Raw genomic sequence first — 26097 nt, 5'->3', positions numbered from 1 at the left:
CACGTCTACCTCAATGCAATGTTTTTATTATTATAATGCTTTGTCTCGTTTTATATTGTTCACAATGGTTTAACGTTTTTAAGGAAGTACTGTACTTAAATACTAGGAAATTAGGAGCTGTTCCGGCGTATGTGACGTGTGGTGTTTATAAACGAAAGGGAAGGGAAGGTTGTTGCTTAGACATACAGGTGTTAAGACCTTTATATGTTTTTCAGTATTTATTATTGCAGGGTTCGGACGAAATTTTTATATTGAAAATCCCTCACTGACTTTTCTAGCTTATCCCTGACGAAATTTAAACTAATATCCCTGGGACCATTTTAAAGTGTTTACCTGCACAGCCTACTTCATCACATTTGGGCCCATATTTAGCCTTGTTCCAGAGAGAATTTTACACTTCAAATCCCCTACTTTTTAGGAACAAAATTTAAATCCCTGTCTTGGTTTCCCCATTTTCCAAACCCCTGACTTATCTAGATTTTCCAGGTTTCGTACGAACCCTGTATTGTTATCTACAACAGAGTTGACAGATTTTAAAAATTAAATTTTAAAATATTAAATTAACTTTTTAATTTATTCAAAATCATGTTGTGTTGACCAATTTAATTTTCATAATGTTCAAACATGTGCTAGCAACCTCAAGGAGTGATTAGCCCCTCGGAAGCCTGCCTCTAAAAGTAAATTATTTTTTTTACTGTGAAACAAGATGGCCCCAGCAATAACTGAACTTTTGCGCTATAGTATCTCTAACAATTATTTTACTGAAATATTAACAACAATGTTATCAAATTAGAACAACCTTTCTTTTATTAAAAAAAAACAAAAAAAAAATAAGATTAACCGATACTGCATTCATCTTAATTAAATTAACACGAAGTTATCATCGTCAGTATGATTAAAAACGATTGAGCTATTGTAATGCAGATATTGTATCGGTTACGTTGCTAACTTCGGATTAATAGGCCTGCTTCAATATTGACAAAGCTGTATCCCGCGTAACATTATAATAAAAATAGTTATTTAATTTTCTAAATGACCTCTAACGACTGGAACAATAAAACTATTACGCGATTGGTCGGTTGGAGGTTTGCGAAATTCAAAATTATCTAAGAAATCTCAAGTTAATTCGAATTTTAAAAATATCTGTAAACACGTGGTTTCATTTCCACCCAATAGTAGAGGGAAACCTACTAAATGATAGTAGAATAATACTACAATGCAATACAATTTTCAAAAAATTAAGTTATTAATTTAGTATTCTAATATTATATATTGTACATGTCTGCTAGAAATAGTAGAAAACCCACTAGGTTATAGTAGGAAATAGTTTAAATAATTTGCAATCAGAAACTCGAGAATATTTCAGTCCGAACGCATAGCTTCTACATAAGTTCATAAGATATGTTCACTATAAGTTTGTCACTGGTTACAGTGAAGTGAGAGAGGTAGGTCATAGATTCAGGGTAAAGCGACACCTGGTGAGGCGCTGTCAAATGGGGATTAGAAATGATGGCTAAATAGGAAGATGGAAGTCCTGCAAAATTAACCACCACCGAGTGCCATAATTATGGAAGGAACATATCTTATAAACTTATTTTAATAATAGACTACACAAAGAACATTTTCCTGGTTGAAAACTTCAAAGGCTTAGCTAGAATTACACTATGATAACCGAGTGTAGTTGCGATGGTAAGATGGCCTAGTTATAACCCGGGTCCCGGACAAAAATCCCGGGGATTTTTAGTATAGATGGATCCAGAAACGCGGCTAAACAACGCAACAGGTACATACTCCAGGTTCAAAAGGTGTCAAAACAACAGAGTACACCTGGGAACCCAACACACTAGGCTAAAGTACCTACTACATCCCCAAAAACCAACATAGATATTTAAGTAGCGTTACGTCGCAATTGTAAACAATTAAGTAACGTTACGTCGCAATTGTAAACAATTAAGTAACGTTACGTCGCAATTGTAAACAATTAAGTAACGTTACGTCGCAATTGTAAACAATTAAGTAGCGTTACGTCGCAATTGTAAACAATTAAGTAGCACTACGTCGCATTGTTAACAATAAAGAAACATTACATCACAATTGTAAACAACCGATTTCAAACACAAGGGGCTAATCACTACCATTATCTTATTGTTAAAACCATAGCGGATGAACAAATAGCGTTAAACCCTCAATAAACAGAAAATAGTTTTTTTAAAACTGCAACAAAGCAAACTGGCCCCAGGTCTTTGTTAACTGTTAAAGTTTCAAAATTATTAAGGATGCAAAACAAAAATGTTAATTAGGTTTTCAGTTTTCCAGGAAGTATGTCATTCACTGCTGCTTCTTTGTATTAACAAAGTGTCAGCATTTTAAGCCTTTTCAAACACTATTTTTTCCTCTCCTTTACAGTTAGTTGCCAATTCTACTTGGCACCTATTTATTTTGGAAAGTTTCCAACCCCTCACCGTAGTGAAATGCCAAAAGTAAATAAATAGTAACGTAGTTACGATTGAAACAACTCGATCGTATCATAACACAAAGACAGCGAATTCTAATATATTTTTGAGTAGTTACTTTACAAAGAATTCAAATATATTTTAAATTTTCAGCGAATTATTTTTGAGTGTCATATTCCCTTTGAAAAACTAGAACCTGTTATATTTTGAGGAGGAAAAAAATGTACGTGACCATCACAACGAAAAATGAAGAAGAAAAAACATGTGAACTAAAAATAAATGGCCCACTAGCCGCCGCGGGAACTTTCCAGGATATTAAACTGAATATTTTTTCAAGTTCAATAAATTCATTATCATTTTAATGCCGAGTCTATTTAAATCTCAAATTAATTTAAATATTGAATTATTATTTTAATTTTAAGGTTTAGTTTAAATAGAGTTTAATTAGAGCTACAAAATAAGACAAAGAACGTCAAAATCGGTTAATAAATAAAGAAGTTACGTGGTTTTGAAATAAAAATATTCATCATTTTCAAAATATTTCGTGACGTCATTTTTCAAATTGCAAATAATTTTCAAAAGCTTATAACTTTCTTATTTATGGTCCGATTCTGACGTGACTGGTCTCATTTAAAAGTTCTTAACGAGCTCTATTCGAGTATCCAATTAAAATAATTATAAACTCTTAATTACTCATAGTAAATAAACTTTAAATTGATGTAAAATTAAATTCATAAAATTAAACTCACCATGTCTATCAGAAATAACCACTTCAAAAAGTGGTATTGGTGGTACATCCACCATATTTGACATTTAAATTTAACCGTACCGCCGTTAAATTAAATTCAATTAAACTAAATCAATTTCAAAAATTCACGGAAGTAAGTCACGAGTGATTCATTAAAATGTTTATATCAAGTTTCAAATCACAAATGTCGTAACAATTATTAACGAAATCCTTAGTAAAGAACGAGTGATAATAATCTGGAGCTGGTTTTAATTTGAAAATCCTGGTAAAATCCATGGAATCCGTTTTCCACAAACATAACACACCCATGCTGAGCCACAGAACCTCGTTAACGAAAACAAAGCACCGCGACCGAATCCACGTTGGTTTAGGCGCGTAATTTAGCCGCGAATCCAGCGCTACTCGCTTTATAAATAAAACAACTACTACGTTTGAGTGGAACCTCGTGACTCGTTGCCTAGAATCAAGTCAACAGCGCCAGTTGAGAGTTCCACGCGGCTACAGACACGTCGATATAATATAGGGGGCGCTACGTGGAGTCGCTCGAGCCGCTTATATGACGTCACCCTAATTTCCGGTGATGACTACTTGGAGTTACCGACCCTCAAAGTGACGTCATTTTTACGGGAAAAGGGGGAAAGGAATTGGAAGAGAGAGATTTATTTCTAGGGAAAACGTTCCGCAATGGAATCAGACAATTTCTAAGATCCGAGTAATCCGGCTTTACAGCAAAAACGTCTTAAGTCGCATTAACTTATTTTTTTCAGGGTAACCACTGAAATTTGCAATTCTTTCAACGGAAATATAGGAAATTAATTCTTGAAATATAGTAAACTATACTGGAATATATTGGTGCAAAATATAGGAAATATATTGTTATAAATTGGATTAAAAGTAGAGAAAAATATGGGAAAAAAAGGATTAAAAGTATAGAAAAATATGGGAAAAAAAGGATTAAAAGTATAGAAAAATATGGGGAAAAAATGGATTAAAAGTATAGGAAAATATGGGGAAAAAAGGATTAAAAGTATAGGAAAATATGGGGAAAAAATGATTAAAAGTATAGGAAAATATGGGGAAAAAATGATTAAAAGTATAGGAAAATATGGGAGAAAAAAGGATTAAAAGTATAGGAAAATATGGGAGAAAAAAGGATTAAAAGTATAGGAAAATATGGGAGAAAAAAGGATTAAAAGTATAGGAAAATATGGGAGAAAAAAGGATTAAAGTATAGGAAAATATGGGAGAAAAAAGGATTAAAGTATAGAAAAATATGGAAAAAAAAGGATTAAAAGTATAGAAAAATATGGGAGAAAAAAGGATTAAAGTATAGAAAAATATGGAAAAAAAAGGATTAAAGTATAGAAAAATATGGGGAAAAAATGATTAAAAGTATAGGAAAATATGGGAGAAAAAAGGATTAAAAGTATAGGAAAATATGGGAGAAAATAAGGATTAAAAGTATAGGAAAATATGGGAGAAAAAAGGATTAAAGTATAGGAAAATATGGGAGAAAAAAGGATTAAAGTATAGAAAAATATGGAAAAAAAGGATTAAAAGTATAGAAAAATATGGGGAAAAAAGGATTAAAAGTATAGAAAAATATGGGGAAAAAAGGATTAAAAGTATAGAAAAATATGGGAAAAAAGGCTGAAAAACAGAAAAATATGGGAAAAAAAGGATGAAAAATAGACAAATATGGGAAAAAAGGATGAAAAATATAGAAAGAAACTGATGAAAATAAAGGCCCAACTTTCATAAACACAAGAAATAGAAGTGACGTCAAAGAATCGCCTGTTATTTTTATAAAACTAAAAGAAAAACCAAAATCTTTTAACGTTTAAAACTAAAAGGAAAAGTAGTTAGAGACCGATTTGATTGGCCACTTAGGAGGCAATCCTAAATAAGGATTACGTAATTTACTGGTAGATAAATAAATGGATAGATAGTTTTTTAAGCCTTGCCTTGGTCCTGATTATCATCGATGCGCGACATACCTCTATCTACATTACGCAAGCAAGAAGCGTTAATTTTACCATCAAGGTGGAAATTTCTTCAGGGATCTTTACCCAGGAATTAAAGAAAAGAGATAAATCTTAATCTTTCAAAAGGTAAAAGCGTGCCGTTGCCTTTCTAGCTCATCGCGTCCTCCGAGGAGAGTCGGAGTAAAAGTTCAAAACCATAATAAGAATTATTTTAGTTACGGTTTTTACGAATTTCCTGGCATTGGGGTGGCAAGGCGATAATATGGTAACTTAACTGAATTCAATAACGTCATAACTGACACAAAGACAAATATCTTACTATATTTACTAAATAAGGTGTTACTTTAGTCAATACATCGGTAATACCCAATGCATTAAATGCTTAATTCAAAAATGAAGTAACTGCCAAAACGATTTAAAAACGATCTTAATAAGAAATACGTAGATTTCTTCCACTTGTAATCTTGAAGAGACCATTTACTCCATACCATAAGTTCACAAGATATGTTCATTCCATAAGTTTGTTAATCTCTGGTTACAAACTGGAGCTTGTAATTTTGAAGTGAGTGAATGAGGTAGGTCATAGATTCAGGGTAAAGCGAGGGAGGCCTGGTGAGGCGCTGCTGTCAAAGGGGGCTTAGTAATGCGGACTAAATAGGACTTAGATGGAAGTCCTGATGCAAAATTAACCACCACCAAGTAGGACTTCTATTCTCGAAACGAAAGTAGAAGAAATCTATGAATTCCTGCTTAGGATTATAGTCTTTGTTATGTTTATAGGAAAGCGGGTATCGGCAATATCCGGGAAATTAAGGGGCGCGCTAGGCAGAATCTACAATACAATATATACTCCGTTTCCATGGACTAAGAGCTCCGTATCTCCTCCAGGAAGAAACATTACACCCTCATTTCCCGCGTTAGTCAAGAATTGACAAAGCGCCATAACGCATCTTTCCATTTAGGGCAAAAAATGGAGTAATTAAGCGAAAGAACTAATTTCAATGGATAATGAAATGCTTTGACAAAATACTTTTTAATCAATTTATATTAATAAAACAGGGTTGCCACGGAATTTTCAGAACCAAATTCCCGGACCTTTTTCTGAGATTTTCCCTGACCATTTTAGGCCGAAAGTTTAAATGTTTACAGCACGTTTTAAGTGGTTATAATTAAATAAACTCTCTACATTAAGTTGCACCAAAATGAATAAGAAACATTTAACTATAAATAACAATCCAAGAGATTTTCTTAGAGAGCATTTACTTTACAAAAACAATTCTAGAGAGCATTTTTAAGGATTGCTCTAGAGTTCACTCTGTGTTAAGAGAGGATGAGGAGAAACTTTCATTACTCTTTCAATGAAGACTTATCCCCAGAAATTTTACCCACTAAAATCAAATTACCTGACTTTTCCAGGTTTTCCCTGACCCGTGGCAACCCCGCCCTGACTTTCCTCCCCATTTTCCAAATCCCTGACTTATCCAGGTTCCATACGAACCCTGTAGAAGATAGGACACGCCTGTGTTACGTATAATAACCATGGGATTTATATAAAACAAATAGGATGTGTCATCAAAGGACGACCTAAATACTTGTTATATACGGAATTTATTGGGATAAGGTCGCACCGCGCGGATCGAACCGAAAACAATATTATCGGAATTTTCTATTGATCACGTGACAAGGTAGACTAGAGACGGCAGCGGCGGAAAAAACATCATATTAATATTCGCCGTTGAAAGAATGAAGCCGAGGTCATAGACTTCCCATTGTCTTTTTTATACATACTTTTAAAAAAATGCAAATGTATTTATATAAATAACATAACAACCTTCTAACGTCAACTGAAGCAACTTGCCTCAGCTGCGCAATAAAACAATGATCAATTTACACCCATAATGCACTGCCTCCTTGAAAACTAAACTATCGTATTAGAAAGGTTACACGCCTATTCCCCCTAAGCACGTGGTTAATTATTAGTTAAACAGTAAATAATTAAGCCTTACACAAATTATGCCAAGATACGTTGAGTTAAAATGGTTACGTAATTATTCCAATTAACTGGATGTATTCCCTATTTCACTAAGTGTGACTGCATAATCAGAAATACACTGATTCCACTTGGAATATTTAACTTGCCATTTTTTAGCCTTTCTGTTTGAACTATAAGAGGGGAGGGGTTGTAGGAATCGTCACCCATGACGTCACGCCTATGTATTTTAACTTATAAGTTTAAGTTAACCGACTTTGATGGTAGCTATCGACCTATCCACAATGTAAACAAGCTCTCTTTGCGGCCTAAGAATGAGTATACGGTTGTCCTATAAATGTGAATAACCAATGAAACGCGAGGAAGGATGAGCCGGTGGTTTAACAAAGTTTTAAGCCCCTCCCATTACCTTCAATCAGATATTAATTAGTATAGAATCTAAGGCTTCTTAAAGATTCCAAGTAAAAGAAAATAATCCATGTATTCCTGATATTACGTAATTTTAAATTACAAGACTTAATTTATTTTTAACCAAAATCATTTTCAGTCTAATTTCAATTATAGATGACTTATAGCAAAAACCACGTATCTAGTAGTGAAGATACGACCTTTGCGCAATAAATCCCTAAAAAATATTTGAAATATCTTGCGAAAAGTAAAAGCACTTTCATTTAAATTTCTTAGAAGAAAAATGATCAGAACAAAACACGTCAATTATAAAATTAAAGATGCATCAACAAAACCGGAATTGGAAATTTTTAAGTAGGTATTCTCGCTCATTACGTAATTCTTAATTGGGGCCGCGCAGACGTACAGCGAGCGCCCAATTTGGGGCAAACCTTACCTAATTTGCATAAACGCTTAAATAACAAACAAAGGGTTTAAGTCCCCGACTTCCGATTTTGACTTAACTTCATTGTCAAGAAAGAGGGCGGCGCATATTTTAAAGGGAAGGTGACACACCCAACAATCTTTCTTCCTGGTCAATTACTTTAAGCATTTAAAGTTTTACTTTGGAGGGGGGGTTGAAATAATTACACAGGGTGTAGCAAAAAGGGTATTTCTATAGGAAATCATCAATTTTGAGTCGAAAATGTTCGATACTTCTGTGACCAGCCGATTTTGCCCCCACAAGGGATGCACCCTTCATTAAATTAGCCTCCCTTTTTGCAACACCCTGTACTTTACTTTCTCTTTTCTTTTAGCAAGGGTGATCTTCCCTTTACGACCTTAATTGATGCTATTGTATGTTTACTTTAATCTCAATATCTTCATGAATAACTAATTTATGAAGAATTTTAAATACCAAAGTCATAAAATTAATTGTTGCCTGTGTCTGATTTTGTAGTAATTAGTATATAGGTTCATGAGCGACGATTTAAATTACCTTATTAATTAGGTTACGGTAATTTTCTACCGTCCAAGATAAAGTTTTAAGTAATTAGTAATTTATGTTTTCCAAGATGCTAAATGACTACAATATTTATTTTTACTTTCCATTGTGCTAAGACAGTATAACGTTTATATCATTTCAAGGTGTCAACTCATCACAATATGTTAGAAGCCTTAAAAACACAACGGCAATTAAGTCCTCCTCAATCTTAAGTAATTAGGTGTAATAATTATATTTCATTTCGTAATTAACGTGATTGCATGAAGCAAAAAACAAACTTTACTCAGTCTGTCTCGTATTCAACCACTATATTTCTAATAACCCGGAAAAGCCTTGATCATTTTCATTGGCTAATTTAATAGACATTAAATTAAAATTACATCTACATTGCCAACAGCCCAGCCATTATTAAGTGATATAACCAATGACAACCTTGAAAAGTTGATTAAAAACTAAAATTTAGTCCCTTTGTAAACTGCAATTACAATTACACCCACAACATAAGTTTATAAGATATGTTCCCTATAAGTATGACACTACCTATACAAGATCGTAATGCTACTGAGAGACTTACAGCTCGAGATAACTAGTTCGAGGGAGAACGACGGAAGCGAGAATTTCAGACTACACTCGGTGGTGGTTAATTTTGCAGGACTTCCATCTTCCTATTAAGCCTTTGACAGAGTCTCACCAGGCGTCGCTTTACCCTGAATCTATGACCTACGTCACTTACTTCATGATAAGCTCCAGTTTGTAACCAGAGATCAACAAACTTATTACTTATTATTATATACTTATGCCCACAATAATGAAACAACTACAACTAAATTGTATGACGTATCAATGCGCAATATCGTAAAGTAGTTCTTTGGCATGTTTGCAATAATATAGGATATGTAGCGGTTATTGTGCGTAGGAACACTTCTTAGTAACTTATTGGAAAATTATTTACTTATGCGTATGGTCAATGACATTTGACGTAAGTAAATTGATCAGATTTTAAAAGTTACCTTTAACTTTTCTTCCTTTTCCAATAGCGATATTACCTTCGCATTCTTCTCGCGGTCTGCTATTGTTATTGTCATTCTTTGTTAACCGGGACTGTTTAATATTATTATCTTTGACGTCATCGATCAGTTCGGTCTGATTGGCTAAAGGGGGTACGGCGACGCCAGCGCATTGAATCCACCACATAATGGCGCGAAAAACAATAAAGCACAAAAGAATCGTCAATTCACGTGGCGGTAACCACGTGCCCAATGATGACGTCGAAGCCTCGTGTTTTAACAAAAGCGAATCGAAAGACGTTAAAGCCACGAGAACGAGGCAAGGAAAGTAAAGGTCAAATACGATACTTTTCGAGGTTACCGAACCGATCATTTTAAATCCATTCGCATCACGATTAACGATGGTGTTAAGTTAAATAACGGTTCGTATCCGGGTGGGTTAGAGTTCAAAGTTCATTATTAAATAGATATTTTTAAATTCGCAATTAAATTTGTCATTATTTACGCACTATAAGTCACAATTTTTTTTAATTTAATTATATTTTTTTTACTAAAAATTGTCACAAATTGCAAAACCTTCCGTCATAATTCACAAAATAATATATAATTTAAAGCAAAACGGGTCACGATAATTCACAAAAATAATTAAAACACTTTCTCAAGTCACAAAAAAATGTCCCGATATTCAAAAAAAAACTTGCAAACTTAAATTTAATTTTATTTTGACTTAAAATTGTCACAAATTGCAAATAATAACGTCATAATTCACAAAAAAATAACATTTTTTTAAAGCAAAACGGCCCGGGTCACGATAATGCACTTTCACAAGTCACAAGAAAAAATTCTTCGATATTCAAAATAACTTTAAATTTAACTAATAACATTTGAATAACGAGGGACTGAGTGAGAGACGCGTGCGGTATTAGATGCAGTTAGAGAACGAATAACATTGGTGGCATTGAAAGAGTTTTGTGTATCGCAGCCTCGCAGTATTCGCGAAAGTCGAAAACAGTATAGGCCTTAAAACGCAAGTGTTCCCTGTGTCCTCGCCGAGTAATGCCACAAAACATTATTATGAATTGCCAAAATAAAAAAAAAAAAAATCCACCTTCGTTCGTTAACTCGTGCCTTGTTTTGAAATTAGTTTCCTCCTTCGGTTAATTTAAATCTACGTCATCGTCTCATCGAATTAATTGAGGGTCTTAAATTCTTCATAATTTTTCATGAAAAATTACTATTATTTTCATAAATTTATAAGTGATATGTTCCTTCCATAAGTATGACACTTCCTATGGAAGTTCGTAATGCTACTGATAGACTTACAGCTCGAGATAACTAGTTCGAATTGCAGACTACACTCGGTGGTGGTTAATTTTGCATGCAGGTCTTCCATTTAGGTTCTATTTAGTAGTCTGCATTACTAAGCCCCATTTGACAGCAGCGCCTCACCATAGTCGTCGCTTTACCCGAATCTATGACCTATTACGTCACTCACTTCAAAATTACAAGCTCTAGTTTGTAACCAGAGATTAATTAAACAAACTTATGGAATGAACATATCTTATGAACTTGTGATTCAATTAAGGGTGGGGGTCATCACTAAAACACTCCTCTAATGTTCATGATAACTTGTGTTAGGGGTGTACTGTTCCCCTTGGGGGTGCCAAAATGGGCTGGTCATAGAAGTATAGATGCTACATTCTCGATTCTCAAAATTGATTGATTTCCCATAGTTTAACAATAACCATCCCACACCTTTCTGTAACACCTTGGGTTCTGTTTTTATTGTTTATAACCGCCATGTCATCTCATGGCATCTCAGAATCGATTCTAAACAATAGGCACCGGGTTGGTAACCCTGAAGTAAAAATGTCTGGTTCCTTTAAATTACCGTTTGAAGGGTTACCGTCGCGTTGCGTGTCAACCTAGAGGTTAGCGAGCTCCTAATTCATTTCCCCTTTGAAAATATTCCAGTTGATACGAAATATTACTGAGAGAAAGTTCCCGCCAACAACATAACAACAGCTGACTCGAGTTATTTATATCAAAGGGACACTGAAACTCTTTATATAATATAAAAATTAAACAGTGCCTATTAAGAAAAGCATTTTGAAACGTTATTTTATTATCTACCTATTTCATTCTCCCTTTAAGCAATATAAAGGATCCAATTATATCGAGTCACCTTCCCTTTAAAACGGAAAGTTGTTTTGGTATTTTAGTTTTGAAGTCAATTACGATTCAAAAGGTCTGTTAATTACTGCTTCAAGTTCAGGGCCATACACTTTTATTTTTTTAATATTTATTCTTTATAACATTATTACACTTCAGTGCGACTTAGTAAGTTGTTATTATTGAGAGGTACTTTTTATGGGCATTTCAATATAAAAAGGTAATTTCTATTTCCGTTCATTTATCTAATCAATTTTCCAACTGACAACATCTATAAAACTATACTGATTACGGCCGGGGTCATCGCGCTTCAATAGGTGAAGGGCCCCGAACCATGGCGCCAAATTACTAATAATAAATAGCATCATTTATTTATTAATTTCCACAAATGTTGTAAATTAAACGGGCAAACTTTGGAAGGTCATAACTATAGTTTGATAAAAACTTATAGAGAAATCCTTTAAGGGTCTGATAACCCTAATTATCCTCTACCCAACGATGCTAATTAATTGGACCTAACTTAATTAGGGAGCAAGAAAGTTAGGTTTGAATGAAAAACCTGATTTCTGACCCCAAGGTGCACCCAAGTTTTGGAAGGTCATAGCTATAGTCTGATAATACTTATAGAGAAATCCTTTAAGGTCTGATAGCCCTAATTAAACTCTACTCTACACAACGATGCTAATTACGTGGGCCTAACTTAATTAGGGAGCGAGAAAATAGGGTTTCAATAAAAACCCTTATTTTTGACCCCAAGGTGCGTTCAACCTTAGAAAGGTCATAGCTCCAATTTGAAAACACTTTTAGGGAAATCCTTGTAGGGTCTGATAGCCCTAATAATTAGATAATTAATAATTTTGGCAATTATTAATTAAGTAGCTATTTCCAAAATTCTAATTAAGCCACAATAAAAAAAAACAAATTCGAAAAACACGTTAGTCACTTACTATTTATAATTAACACGAAAATAAATGAATTTTTGGTGGGAAAAACAAGCGTGTATGATAAACTGTAAACAAACTCGGAAAAAACCTTGACTTGTAAAAGCGAAAAACAATTTCAATAAACGTAACTAGACCCACGTAAGGTTAATGTCAACAAAATGCACTTGAAAATTTAAACTAGGCCTAGGCCTAGGCCTACCTTTATAGTCTAACAAACAAATACTCAGAGACCCAATTGATATCAAATAATATCATAAGTTTATAAGCGATATATTCCATAAGTATGACACTTTCTGCATTTCGTAATGCTGGAGACTTACAACTCGAGCTAGTTCGAGAACGATAAGGGAGAATTGAAGTCCTACACTCGGTGGTGGTTAATTTTGCTAGGTCCTATTTAGGTTGCATTACTAAGTCCCAATTTGACAGCAGCGCCTCACCAGGCGTATGTCGCTTTACCTCGAATCTATGACCTACCTCACTCACCTCAAGGCAAGCTCCAGTTTGTAACAAGTGAAAAACTTATGACAATCATATCTTATGAACTTATGATAATATTATTTTTATTTTTTTCTACATTTGAAGGAAATATGCATGGTTAACTCGAGTTGGACGATCAAAGTTGGGTTTGATCACCTTAACGGTCTTTTAATTTAGATAACAAACTTAACGGAGATGCGCTCACTGAACCATTCTTCAATTACCAGCATCAAGTACTGTACTTGGATTGCAATTGTTTAAAGGGAGTATGAACCGTTACCAAAAGATGTATTTTAGATCATTTCCTCCAAAAACATACAGGGTGATGCACCCCCTAACACAAGTTATGATCAAAACAGTAGTACCCGCAACAGAGGCATAATTTAAGTGGCACTTTAGTTTTATTTTTAAACAATACGACTTCTTGGTCCAACGATTTTTATTATTTGTTAAGTAATTACTTGGCACGCTCTAATGGTAACTCGTGTACTTAACTTTATAATGTAAAATTAAAGTGTAATCGAATTCAAAAGTACGAATTTGTTTCGTTTCAAAAACAAAATTTTTAATCAATTCAAGTCGTACCACGTGACACCTTCGCATTCCCTAATTTCTTTAAAAATTGATTACGTAAAATGGCCCCCAACTTACGAGATTTATATTATAAAATTAATGAAAGATTTACTGCTTAAAGTTTTGACATTTTTTTTAAAGGTAGCATTACATCTTCCCTTTAATTTTAATTATTATTTAATTTAATAAATATCACGAAAACCCAAAATTAAAATATTTTCAATTTCACTTTTGGATTAAACCCAGTGGTAACATTTTTTATCTCTTGCCATTATAGAGCTATTTCAGAGGGGGTAATGGCTACGTCACCCATGCTATTTGCCCATAGAGAAACCCTCACAAAATGGCCGCCCTCTACACTCAAAGGAAGGCCCAATTTTCGTAGCAGACGAAATTTTTCCCCCACTGAAATAGCTCTATATAATGGACCAAAATAAAATTCCCCAAAAATTTTGAAATCGAGTATTAGCCCTACATAACAACTTTGGAAATTCCGTGAAATGAAATCTCATCGGATTTCCCAAAATTTCAATAAAGAAGGCACTTTGAAAAAATTCTAGTGTATTCTATTAAAAGGATTATCATGTAAAATGCACGTATCTTTGAGCTTTTCAAGTTGAGAGATAATCCCATTTACCTTACATTAAAAAAATTCCCTAAATGAATTCTGGGTATTACAAAATACTGGCGCTATCAAAATGAAGGATCTACGATTAATGTAATGAATACTAATTAAGTTCGACTTCCCTTTGCGTATTTAAGCTACGGGAATTCTAATAATTAACCTTGATTTGTTGCACGAATTTATTTTTATGTATATTTATTTTTGAAAAACATAATATATAATACCTATATCATTTATAAACAAGACAGGGTGTGTATAGTATCAGGGATAGATTTAATTTTAGAAGTAGGAATGGAGAACAGAGTAATGTCAAAGTCCCGGACCCCCTTTCACGGGACAGGGGGGGGATGAAATAAGAGGCGGGAGGGTCATAGCGACAGAGGTAAGGAGGAATTACGTATTTTTTCACCGTCCCCGTCAGCAACGTCATCAATACGTATAGTTTAAGTGAGCAGCCAATAACATATAATTTAAACTTTTCGTTACGTGTTGGAGGGAGGGGCTCTATAATGGGTGGTCTTTGAGTCGGTGTGAAGTAAATAATAACCGTTAGACTCCATTCCTACTTCTAAAATTAAATCTATCCCTGGTTTCACTATGCAGACTGGACTTACAATTAGTAGAAGAATCGATAAGAAAATCCAGGGTTCGGACGAAATTTTTATATAAAAAATCCCTGACTTTTCCAGGTTATCCCTGACCATTTAAAGATGTTTTCCAGAACCCACTTCATAATTAAACCTGTCTCATATTTAGCATTGCATTTACTTGATATACCAAATCACTTGATTTTCCGTTTCACCCTCCCTTTAAAATAACGGTACCATATATAATTTTTTACTCAACACTGTCATTCCAAAGTTCAATATGCGTCGGCCAAACACCGACTGAACGAAATATTCAATACAGAAAAAAGCAGTGTAAATTTGAAAGCCGAGATGAGAAGTAAGTTTTGGATGTCTGGACTTTGAGTGCCTTGATTAATATTTAGACTATCTTAAATTTAAACTTAAAACAAAAATACGAGACGTCTGCTCCCTAAATATTTAAATGTAAGATTAGCGAATCGAAATCTAGCTCAAACCGGAAATGCTTTTGTATCTCGACTAAAGATACCGCAAAAACCAGAGACAAAACAAACTTAAATTAAGAGTCTTTTTAAAAGCTTGAACAGATCAGATTTCATTGCAAATATTTAAATTATACAGAGGGTGTTGTTCCCAAAGAGTGCCCGGTATTTATAGGAGCGAAGTACGTGAGTGGGATGGAATAGTTCTATGGGAAATCGTCAATTTTGAGTTGAAAATGTTCTATACTTCATCAAGAAGCGATATCTAGTTTATTAGGGAGAAGGTATGAATAAATTCGTCTGCACATTTCCAGCTCTTTATCTCCAGTCCAAACGAACGTAGCCTGTCCGGAGTTAATCCCCGCCCCGCCTCTAAATTACAACCAGCAGCATATCATTGGTTCTTGAAAACTCGTGCGAATGACGAAAATTACTTGTATTTTCCGACTGAGGAGAATGTAGCGAAATAGCCCGGGGCCTCCTTTTACGTCCCCCCCTTGTATTTTGAAAGGGGGGACTGGGACTATTTGCGCGCGAATACTTAGGCATCTTATACCTTCTCCCTAATAAATTGATATCGCTTCTTGATAGTACCCTATTGTATTTATAAACCCTACAAAATTTTCTGACAAACATTTAAAAGCATACATTGAATTCCGTCCGATACAACAACTTAAAGACTGCCAATTCAATTCATGAATTACATTTGAAATGAAAAATCTGTTTAGTAGCTAGGCCTACATCGCGACAACAACAAGCATTTTGATGTCACTTTCAATATAAAATTTATTGGGTGTCAATACGAATATAACTTAACTAGACTCGTAAATTCAGAATCAGAAAATATATGCCTAGATAATATTTGAATAAATTATCATAAAGACCTCATGTATATCCGAAGGTTATTTATTATAAAATATCCGGGAATGACACTGGGGATCTTCGATATGTTAGCGCCTTGTTTCTATGCCTACACCTTTATTTTACCTTGGTACGTACGTAGGAATAGGAACCAGTTGTCGCGTTTTGACCTTGCCAATAATTTATAAGTAAGCTAAAAATGCACCACAAAGTTCTACACCTGTAAAGGTGTATGCGCGTACATTGACAAAAAGTTAACAAAGTGTATTTATTTTTAAATATCGTTGCAAAACCCGTTGCCAGGTTTCTTCCGCAGCAATATTTCATACCATAGTATATTGAAGGAAAAGATAAAATTATACCAGGGATAGACTTAATTTTAGAAGTAGGAATGGAGTATTTACGGTTAGTATTTACTTCAGTTATTCCGACTCATAGACCACCCAGTATAGAGCCCCTCTCTCCAACACGTAACGAAAAGTTTAAATTATCTTATTGGGGCTCACTTAAACTACGTTTTGGCGACGTTGCTGACGGGAACGGCGAAAAATAATACGCAATTCCTTTTTACCTCTGTCGCTATGACCCGCTATACCCCCCCTCCCGCCCCGTGGAAGGGGGTCCGGGTCCGGGACTTCGACGCGCGCCCACATTACTCTGTTCTCCATTCCTACTTCTCAAATTAAATCTATCCCTGGTTTCACCAAATAATGTTTTTGCCATTCCCACAGTGTTGCCAAGCCGTTACTGGTCAAGAAATTGCAATGAGAAAAGCTAGCAGTTCAGTTTGACTCGGTACTTGACCATGCAGAAGGCCTGACAACACTGCATAATTGAATTGAGTTTAAGCATGGAAGAACTAACTCGCGTGGATATTCCATGGTTTAAGCCTAGAGAAAGGGAGAGGAAATTTTGTGTAGCCCCATTATGGCAATGCTGCTAACGACACCTGGTTTTTATTTTATAATTTTTACAAATTTAATATTTAAATCTAATTTTAAAATATGCAAATGTATAGGGCCTATATATTTAATTTTCTAGGCTTTATAGTTTAAGCATAATTGGATTTCTTTAACCGCTTGAATAACGAGGATAATTTTCGCCTATTTTTAAAGTCAAGGTTTGCAAAAAAAATAACAAATTTGCTTACAAATAAGGCGATGAAATTTTGAAAAAAAAAATTATTCAATTGTTTATTTCAAATTTAGTAACTTTTACACAATGCGCCACTTCTTACCGGGTCGTCCTACTACCACCACCACAACTAAAACACGTGACCAAGGGGTCGGACACTAACTTCCAATGAATTCCTAACCTATTTAGAAGGTATCCGGCGTTGCCCCGTGTGTTTGAAGGGAGTGAACCCATCTTAACTAATACCAGAAGTATATAACACTTCTATTCCTCTAGAAAAGTGTACCACCACAAACCAGCGTAATTGTAACATGAGTCTTCCCAACATCATTTGAACTTAGTTTGATGAGCGGGAGCGCTAATAAAAAGGGTAATTCCCTCGCCTGTGAATAAGTGCTGCATGTTACATAACTAAAGCCTCAAGGGAATGTAGAGTGTCATCCTTCCTCTATTATCCCCTTCTGCTAATATTTATAAGACAATCGGTTTATAAGTGTTTTAAAATTGAAAATTTTCCATCTTTATTTTTAATGTATAGTTTAAACAGAAATATTTGAATTTAGTTTAAAACTTCAATTAAATACGAAGTGTTTGAGCCCTCTCGAACTGTCGAGTGTTTATCTACGCTTGAGGGAATTCAGATTTGTCTGTCTTTAAAACGCGGGGGTGGGAGCGCTATGGAAATAATTTTAATGGCATAGAATTATGTCGACTTTCAAAATACCCGCTAATATCAATAGATTTTGAAATATATTCAAAAAAACAACTTCGCAAACTTCCGGATCCAAAGGAAAACTATTTGTTCCGAAACAAGAGACGCCAACAAAACAATTGATTCGTGAGTTAAACAAGTAAATAAATAAATAAATGAATAGAAGGGGTTATATTCTAAGTTTAGCAATCATTTGACTAAAATTCTAGGAGAGCGGTCGCTCTCTTAGATAAGACTTGATACTCCCTCTAATGCTAAAGGAGGGTTCTTTGATTGGCTGTAACTTTTTTCGTATTGTGTTTGCCGCTTTGAAATTTTGCCAGTGAACTAAAATTTGGGCCCTACTTTTGTGGTTAAAATTTCAAAGAGATCCAACTAATAGTTAATTCTATAATGAAAAAAGTTGTTAAGGGTGGTTTTAGAATCCATAAAATTATTAAGACATTTGGTGAAAGATACTATATTGTTCCATAGAGATAACATGGGATTTTTTTGAAAAATGACCTTAATTGCGATCGTGTATAAAGAAAACTATTCATTCGTTACGTTTGGGAACCATCTTAAATGAAAGATAACAGTCCATAGATGTGCCTTTTCTTAGTTTCATTAAGATAAATTAAGTTTAAGTATTGATTTTTATCATTATTAACACATACTTTGACTTACGTTGTTTTGGGTATTGGAATTACGGCGTTTTACCACTGTAAGAGACACGCATTTTAGCCCTAATTTTTTATGTTGGACTTACGGCGTTTTTGTTGTGATGCACTTCGTCAGAGGGATATTATCAAGAAAAACATGGCGTTTGAGCTCTTGTAGGTGCTTTGCCCGGGTTCTTGTGGGTACTTGTGGGTTCTTGTGGGTACTTGTGGGTGCTTGTAGGTACTTGTGGGTACTTGTGGGTGCTTGTAGGTACTTGTGGGTGCTTGTAGGTACTTGTGGAACATGTGGGTTCTTGTGGGTACATGTGGGTTCTTGTGGGTACATGTGGGTACTTGTAGGTGCTTGTGGGTACTTGTAGGTGCTTGTGGGTGCTTGTAGGTACTTGTGGGTGCTTGTGGGTACTTGTGGGTGCTTGTGGGTACTTGTGGGTGCTTGTGGGTACTTGTGGGTACTTGTAGGTACTTGTAGGTTTTTGTGGGTACTTGTAGGTACTTGTGGGTACTTGCAGGTACTTGTAGATACTTGTGGGTACTTGTAGGTACTTGTGGGTACTTGTGGATACTTGTAGGTACTTGTGGGTACTTGTAGGTACTTGCAGGTACTTGTGGGTGCTTGTAGGTACGTGTGGGTACTTGTAGGTACTTGTGGGTACTTGTATGTACTTGTGGGTGCTTGTGGGTACTTGTTGATACTTGTGGGTACTTGTGATACTTGTGGGTACTTGTAGGTACTTGTGGGTGCTTGTAGGTACTTGTGGGTACTTGTGGGTGCTTGTAGGTACTTGTGGGTGCTTGTAGGTACTTGTGGAACATGTGGGTTCTTGTGGGTACATGTGGGTTCTTGTGGGTACATGTGGGTACTTGTAGGTACTTGTGGGTTCTTGAGGGTGCTTGTAGGTACTTGTGGGTTCTTGTGGGTACTTGTGGGTTCTTGTGGGTGCTTGTAGGTACTTGTGTGTTCTTGTGGGTACTTGTGGGTGCTTGTAGGTACTTGTGGGTGGTTGTAGGTGCTTGTGGATACTTGTAGGTACTTGTGGGTGCTTGTAGGTACTTGTGGGTACTTGTGGGTGCTTGTAGGTACTTGTGGGTGCTTGTAGGTACTTGTGGGTTCTTGTAGGTACTTATGGGTACTTGCAGGTACTTGTGGGTTCTTGTAGGTACTTATGGGTACTTGCAGGTACTTGTGGGTGCTTGTAGGTACGTGTGGGTACTTGTAGGTACTTGTGGGTACTTGTTGGTACTTGTGGGTACTTGTAATACTTGTGGGTACTTGTAGGTACTTGTGGGTGCTTGTAGGTACTTGTGGGTACTTGTGAGTTCTTGTAGGCACTTGTAGGTACTTGTGGGTACTTGAAGGTACTTGTAGGTACTTGTGGGTACTTGCGGATACTTGTAGGTACTTGTGGGTACTTGTAGGTACTTGTGGGTACTTGTGGGTACTTGTAGGTACTTGTGGGTACTTGTAGGTACTTGTAGGTACTTGTGGGTACTTGTGGGTACTTGTAGGTACTTGTAGGTACTCTGGGTACTTGTGGGTACTTGTGGGTACTTGTGGGTGCTTGTAGGTACTTGTGGGTACTTGTATGTACTTGTGGGTGCTTGTGGGTACTTGTTGGTACTTGTAGGTACTTGTGGGTGCTTGTGGGTGCTTGTAGGTACTTGTGGGTGCTTGTGGGTACTTGTGGGTGCTTGTGGGTACTTGTGGGTGCTTGTGGGTACTTGTGGGTACTTGTAGGTACTTGTAGGTTTTTGTGGGTACTTGTAGGTACTTGTGGGTACTTACAGGTACTTGTAGATACTTGTGGGTACTTGTGGGTACTTGTGGATACTTGTAGGTACTTGTGGGTACTTGTAGGTACTTATGGGTACTTGCAGGTACTTGTGGGTGCTTGTAGGTACGTGTGGGTACTTGTAGGTACTTGTGGGTACTTGTATGTACTTGTGGGTGCTTGTGGGTACTTGTTGGTACTTGTGGGTACTTGTGATACTTGTGGGTACTTGTGATACTTGTGGGTACTTGTAGGTACTTGTGGGTGCTTGTAGGTACTTGTGGGTACTTGTGAGTTCTTGTAGGCACTTGTAGGTACTTGTGAGTTCTTGTAGGCACTTGTAGGTACTTGTGGGTACTTGAAGGTACTTGTAGGTACTTGTGGGTACTTGTGGATACTTGTAGGTACTTGTGGGTACTTGTAGGTACTTGTGGGTACTTGTGGGTACTTGTGGCTGCTTGTAGGTACTTGTGGGTGCTTGTGGGTACTTGTTGGTACTTGTGGGTACTTGTAGGTACTTGTGGGTGCTTGTGGGTGCTTGTAGGTACTTGTGGGTGCTTGTGGGTACTTGTGGGTGCTTGTGGGTACTTGTGGGTGCTTGTGGGTACTTGTGGGTACTTGTAGGTACTTGTAGGTTTTTGTGGGTACTTGTAGGTACTTGTGGGTACTTGTGGGTACTTGTAGGTACTTGTAGGTTTTTGTGGGTACTTGTAGGTACTTGTGGGTACTTGCAGGTACTTGTAGGTACTTGTGGGTACTTGTAGGTACTTGTGGATACTTGTGGGTACTTTTGGATACTTGTAGGTACTTGTGGGTACTTGTAGGTTTTTGTGGGTACTTTTAGGTACTTGTGGGTACTTGTAGGTACTTGTGGGTGCTTGTAGGTGCTTGTAGGTGCTTGTGGATACTTGTAGGTGCTTGTGGGTGCTTGTAGGTACTTGTGGGTACTTGTATGTACTTGTGGGTACTTGTAGGTACTTGTGGGTGCTTGTGGGTGCTTGTAGGTACTTGTGGGTGCATGTGGGTACTTGTGGGTTCTTGTAGGTACTTGTGGGTACTTGTAGGTACTTGTGGGTACTTGTAGGTACTTGTGGGTACTTGTGGGTACTTGTAGGTACTTGTGGGTACTTGAGGGTACTTGAGGGTACTTGTAGGTACTTGTGGGTACTTGTAGGTACTTGTGGGTACTTTTAGGTACTTGTGGGTACTTGTGGGCGCTTGAACTTTTAGGGTAGCCCTGACTATATATTGTTTAAGGTTTTAAGCTTAATATTAAACAGACGTTAGTTTATGCTGCAAAAAAGTTTGAAATTGACAATCTCGGATCGTCTTTATGAAGTTTTAAGGATATCCGAATTTCATATTGGGCTTATGACAATTTTGAGCTAAATGTTAAACGGACATAAATCAGCATTTTTAAAAATTTTGTAAAATTGTCAATTTGGTCCTATTTCTGGAATTTTTAGGGGGGCGCATCGCGTTTCAATAAATGATTGGTAAAAATTGTATTATGTTAATTACAATAAGAATACAAACTTTTATTGATTTACTTTTTTTTTTGAAGTATCATTATAACTAAATGTCTGATTGAGCTAAAGTTATGGTCCCCTTTATATATGTTTCTGCTTAGTGCAGATTTTGAAAATGTAATACAGTTTCTTAACATTCTTAATTAAAATGAAGACCGAAGGAACAGATATTAATCAAAAATGTCTTGATTAGAATCAAGACCTAAAAAGTATCGATAAGACTGAGGGTATCACTTGTCTGAAGGATCAGATATTAATTTTTCTTTTTAATTGAAACTTAAATGCATGCTTAAGAAAAAACAACGTTCCATTACCGTTTTCCGTTGAAATAAATTATTTTACTGGTAATCAATTTCAAAAATTTACTTATCTCGGCTTTTCGACCACAATTCCATTCCCCGAAAACATTTTATCATTACATTAATTACTTTTGGGAGATAACGTGTCAAAAAACCCTTGAAAACAATAAAAAGCTGTAATAGCGGTCTGTTTAGCCATGACAACAACCTTTTAAAAGTTACCAGGGAAAATTGATGTAAACTGAAGTTGAAATTTCATCATGTGCGACCTGCGGCCCAGAAACTCTCCCATAGTCCCAGTGTGTGTAGAACATAATTTTTTCGCTGTTATCTGCCAAAATAGATCTTTCTAGGTAGTGCCGCCTCCTTACTTGAATTTTACATGATATATTAAGGTTTGAACGAACAAAATTCTAGATTACTATTTTCACTACCATGTCCCTCTGCTACCTTGAAGCAAACTTTCCTCTCTTTTTGCTGCTCATTACCGGTGCCATTCTCTTGACTTTCTGTTCGTTATAACTACTATGATGTTACTGTCCCTATTGAATTTGGCGCCATTGGTTTTAGAATAATTATAATGTTCCACAGCGAAGAGTGCCGGTCACGAATGGGGATGTAACGTCTTTAGGAACCTTTTAAAACGCAAAACCATACACGTACTCTCCCAAAAGTAATTAATGTAATGATAAAATGTTTTCGGGGAATGGAATTGTGGTCGAAAAGCCGAGATAAGTAAATTTTTGAAATTGATTACCAGTAAAATAATTTATTTCAACGGAAAACGGTAATGGAACGTTGTTTTTTCTTAAGCATGCATTTAAGTTTCAATTAAAAAGAAAAATTAATATCTGATCCTTCAGACAAGTGATACCCTCAGTCTTATCGATACTTTTTAGGTCTTGATTCTAATCAAGACATTTTTGATTAATTGTTATTGTTGTAATGGTGTTATATATAGGAGCGGTAAAAATATACTAGCAAAGACTAAAATCCTACACCAAGGAGCTACTTAACTTTAAATGAAGTTTGTTAATTATTACTTGAGAATGAGATACGTTAAAGGGAGGGTGAAGAGGAAAATCAAGTGATGTTTTATCGATTCTTCTACTAATTACAAGACCAGTCTGCATAGTGAAACATTAAAAGAAATATCAGCTCCGAATGATTTTAAAATTCAAATTAGGTTCAGATTTTAAGGATAATTTTAAATAAGCCCTTCCGACCAATCGCGTAACGCCCTGCCTTTTTATTAACAATATTCTCGTGGCACGCTCCATGTCTCGCGCCGCGATTGTCACGTCGCGAGCAAATTTTATCAAATCTCGTGATAAATTTCATTCGACACGGAGCGTGCCACGAGAATTTTGTTAATAAAAAGGCAGGGCGTTACGCGATTGGTCGGAGGGGCTTATTTAAAATTATCGCTAAAATTTGAACCTAATTTGAATTTTAAAATCATTCGGAGCTGGTATTTCCTGAATGTTTCACTATCCAGACTGGTCTTTTAATTAGTAGAAGAATTGATAAAAAAAATCACTTGATTTTCTACTTCACCCTCCCTTTAAGGGTCTTTGGGATTGGGATATCATATAGTTAATTACAAATTGACTTTAATTATTTTGGTTAATTAATTCGGGTTTACCGGCACGTTGAAAAGAAACTGTATATAAACGTAACTCAACAACGATGACCTTTTGTTAATATTAAATCGACAATCTGTCATTTAATTAAGGTTAACACTAATCTATAAACGTTAAAAATATTTAAAAACAAAGAGCGGAATTTCGTATATTTCTAAAAACGTCCTATTTATCGCTTTAATGCAAATTAAGCCTTGCCTAATCATAATGGCTTTTTAAAACGCCACGATTGACCCCGATATGTCAATTTAACTGACGTCATCAATATTCCCCCCCCCCCAATTCCGTAACGTAAGGGGAAAATGGGGTCAAAGTTGAACTTTCAGGTCAGGTCAAATCATTTAATTTCATTTATTACAAGTTTGTTTCGTGTCAATATTTTTCGTTATTTATTAATAATATGGTTCCTATTGTCAAATTTTATTTGTTAATAAACGGGTCTCGCAATGGGATGCGATGATTAATTGTGATTGGTTGAAATAATGTCCGAGGGGCCGGTCACTCGGTGTAATCGGTTGTACCTTTGACTGTACTAAAAGCCCTGCCCTTGACACTGCTAAAATCATTTCATGTAATTGGTATTGGTAATCGGTGCACAGGAAATGTGACAGTGGTTAGCCCCTCGATAACGTCAAGTTAATAATGGATTTTCAATAAATGCCTTCAAAAATATCGTCTTATTTATTGACTATTTTGCATTTAAAATTATCTATAAATTAACTTTTAAAAATCACAGCAATTAACTTAAATTATTTGAGATTAAAATGAATTTTTTAAAAAAATATTGGAAAGAGTTAATTTACTTAAAATGAGAAAAAAATCACCGTAATTAAATTAAATTAAATGCAATTAAGGCAAAATTATTCATAAATTAACTTTTAAAAATTAGAATAATTAACTTCAATTATTTAAGATTAAAATTAATTCTTTAAAAAATAAATTTGAAAAGAGTTAATTTACTTAAAATAAAAACAAATCACCGTAATTAACATAAATTAAATTAATTGCAATTAAGACAAAACTATTCATAAATTAACTTTTAAAAATTAGAATAATTAGCTCAAGTTAATTGCAATTAAATAAGGCAAAAAGCTTTTAAAAATATTGCGACGGATTTCTTTTTTGAAAATGATTCACTTTAAAATTTTAAAAAATTGGTTTTTCAATTACTTTTTGCACCCAATCTAAGGACGCAACCGAATACCTAAAGTCAATTAGTAATTACTAATTAACTAATTACTCCTCGAGGACCCGAATGTAATGTTTCAAATAAAAGTCAATTAGTCTTTGGGCCATTTGATTAAAAAACGTCTCGTCGAAGAGAATTCGTTGGCAAAACGCGTCATTGTGAGCCTCGACGTAAAAATCGCACCATTTGAGACGAGTGACCCCTAATTGACCTTGAACTTGGTAGAAATAATCGTGGTTTCTGTCCAAGTACAACTGATCACCGTGACGAATTTTTAAACAACACTTGGTTCGTTTGGAAGTCACGGCTTCTTTAACGGACATGCGCAGTTCTTTGGCTTTGGCTAGGGTCTTAATTTCGAGCAGACCGAATTCACCAACCTTCATTCGGGAATGAAATTTTACCTTATATCTCTACTTTCAAATTTCCCTGATATTTTCCCTGACCTTAGAGCTCTATTTTCAGATTCCCTGATCTTTTCCCTGACCTTGTAAGGTCTTCTTTCAAATTCCCTTATAGGTCCTAGCGTTTAGGCCTACTTCAAACTCCCTTGAAATCTCGGTGACCTCAAAGACCTTTTTGAATTCCCTAATACCAATAATTTTCAGGTCTATTGTCAAATTCCCTGGTATTCAAATTAAGCCCTATTTTCAAAATTAAACGATTTTCCCTCAAGTAACCTAGACATAAGATAACCCCGCTTATCAGTCGATAACCTAATATGTCATCATGCCCTTCAAAAACCCGTCAAGGTCATGATGGCCTTTTAAACCCTTAAAACCATTTAACCCCAAGGCGAAACAGACCTCCTTATCGTAGACCAAACGGTCAGGCGTGGCACCAATGATGGGCAACCCGGG

At 35.5% G+C, this 26097-nt stretch overlaps 1 protein-coding gene across 3 annotated transcripts in view; it reads right to left on the bottom strand.

Annotated features, from left to right (window-relative positions):
* The window catches only part of LOC149709505 (transducin beta-like protein 2), a 50381-nt gene that overhangs the window by 21021 nt on the left and 3263 nt on the right, over positions 1-26097 (bottom strand). The window contains exon 1 of one of the 3 annotated variants that reach the window (XM_089864878.1): positions 3203-3673. The exons of the other annotated variants lie outside the window; for them this stretch is intronic. Within the exon in view, the coding sequence (XP_089721004.1) occupies positions 3203-3266 (64 nt within the window). The 5' untranslated portion in view covers positions 3267-3673. Of the gene's footprint in view, positions 1-3202; positions 3674-26097 lie in introns of those variants that run through there. 3 annotated transcript variants of the gene reach the window in all.

Source organism: Phalangium opilio, unplaced genomic scaffold, assembly GCF_054372755.1.
Source record: "Phalangium opilio isolate 3A_F unplaced genomic scaffold, DU_Popi_V2 ptg000013l_1, whole genome shotgun sequence".
NCBI lineage: Eukaryota > Metazoa > Arthropoda > Arachnida > Opiliones > Phalangiidae > Phalangium > Phalangium opilio.
Note: the sequence above shows the minus strand (reverse complement) of the source record. Positions and strands in the feature narration are given on the sequence as shown.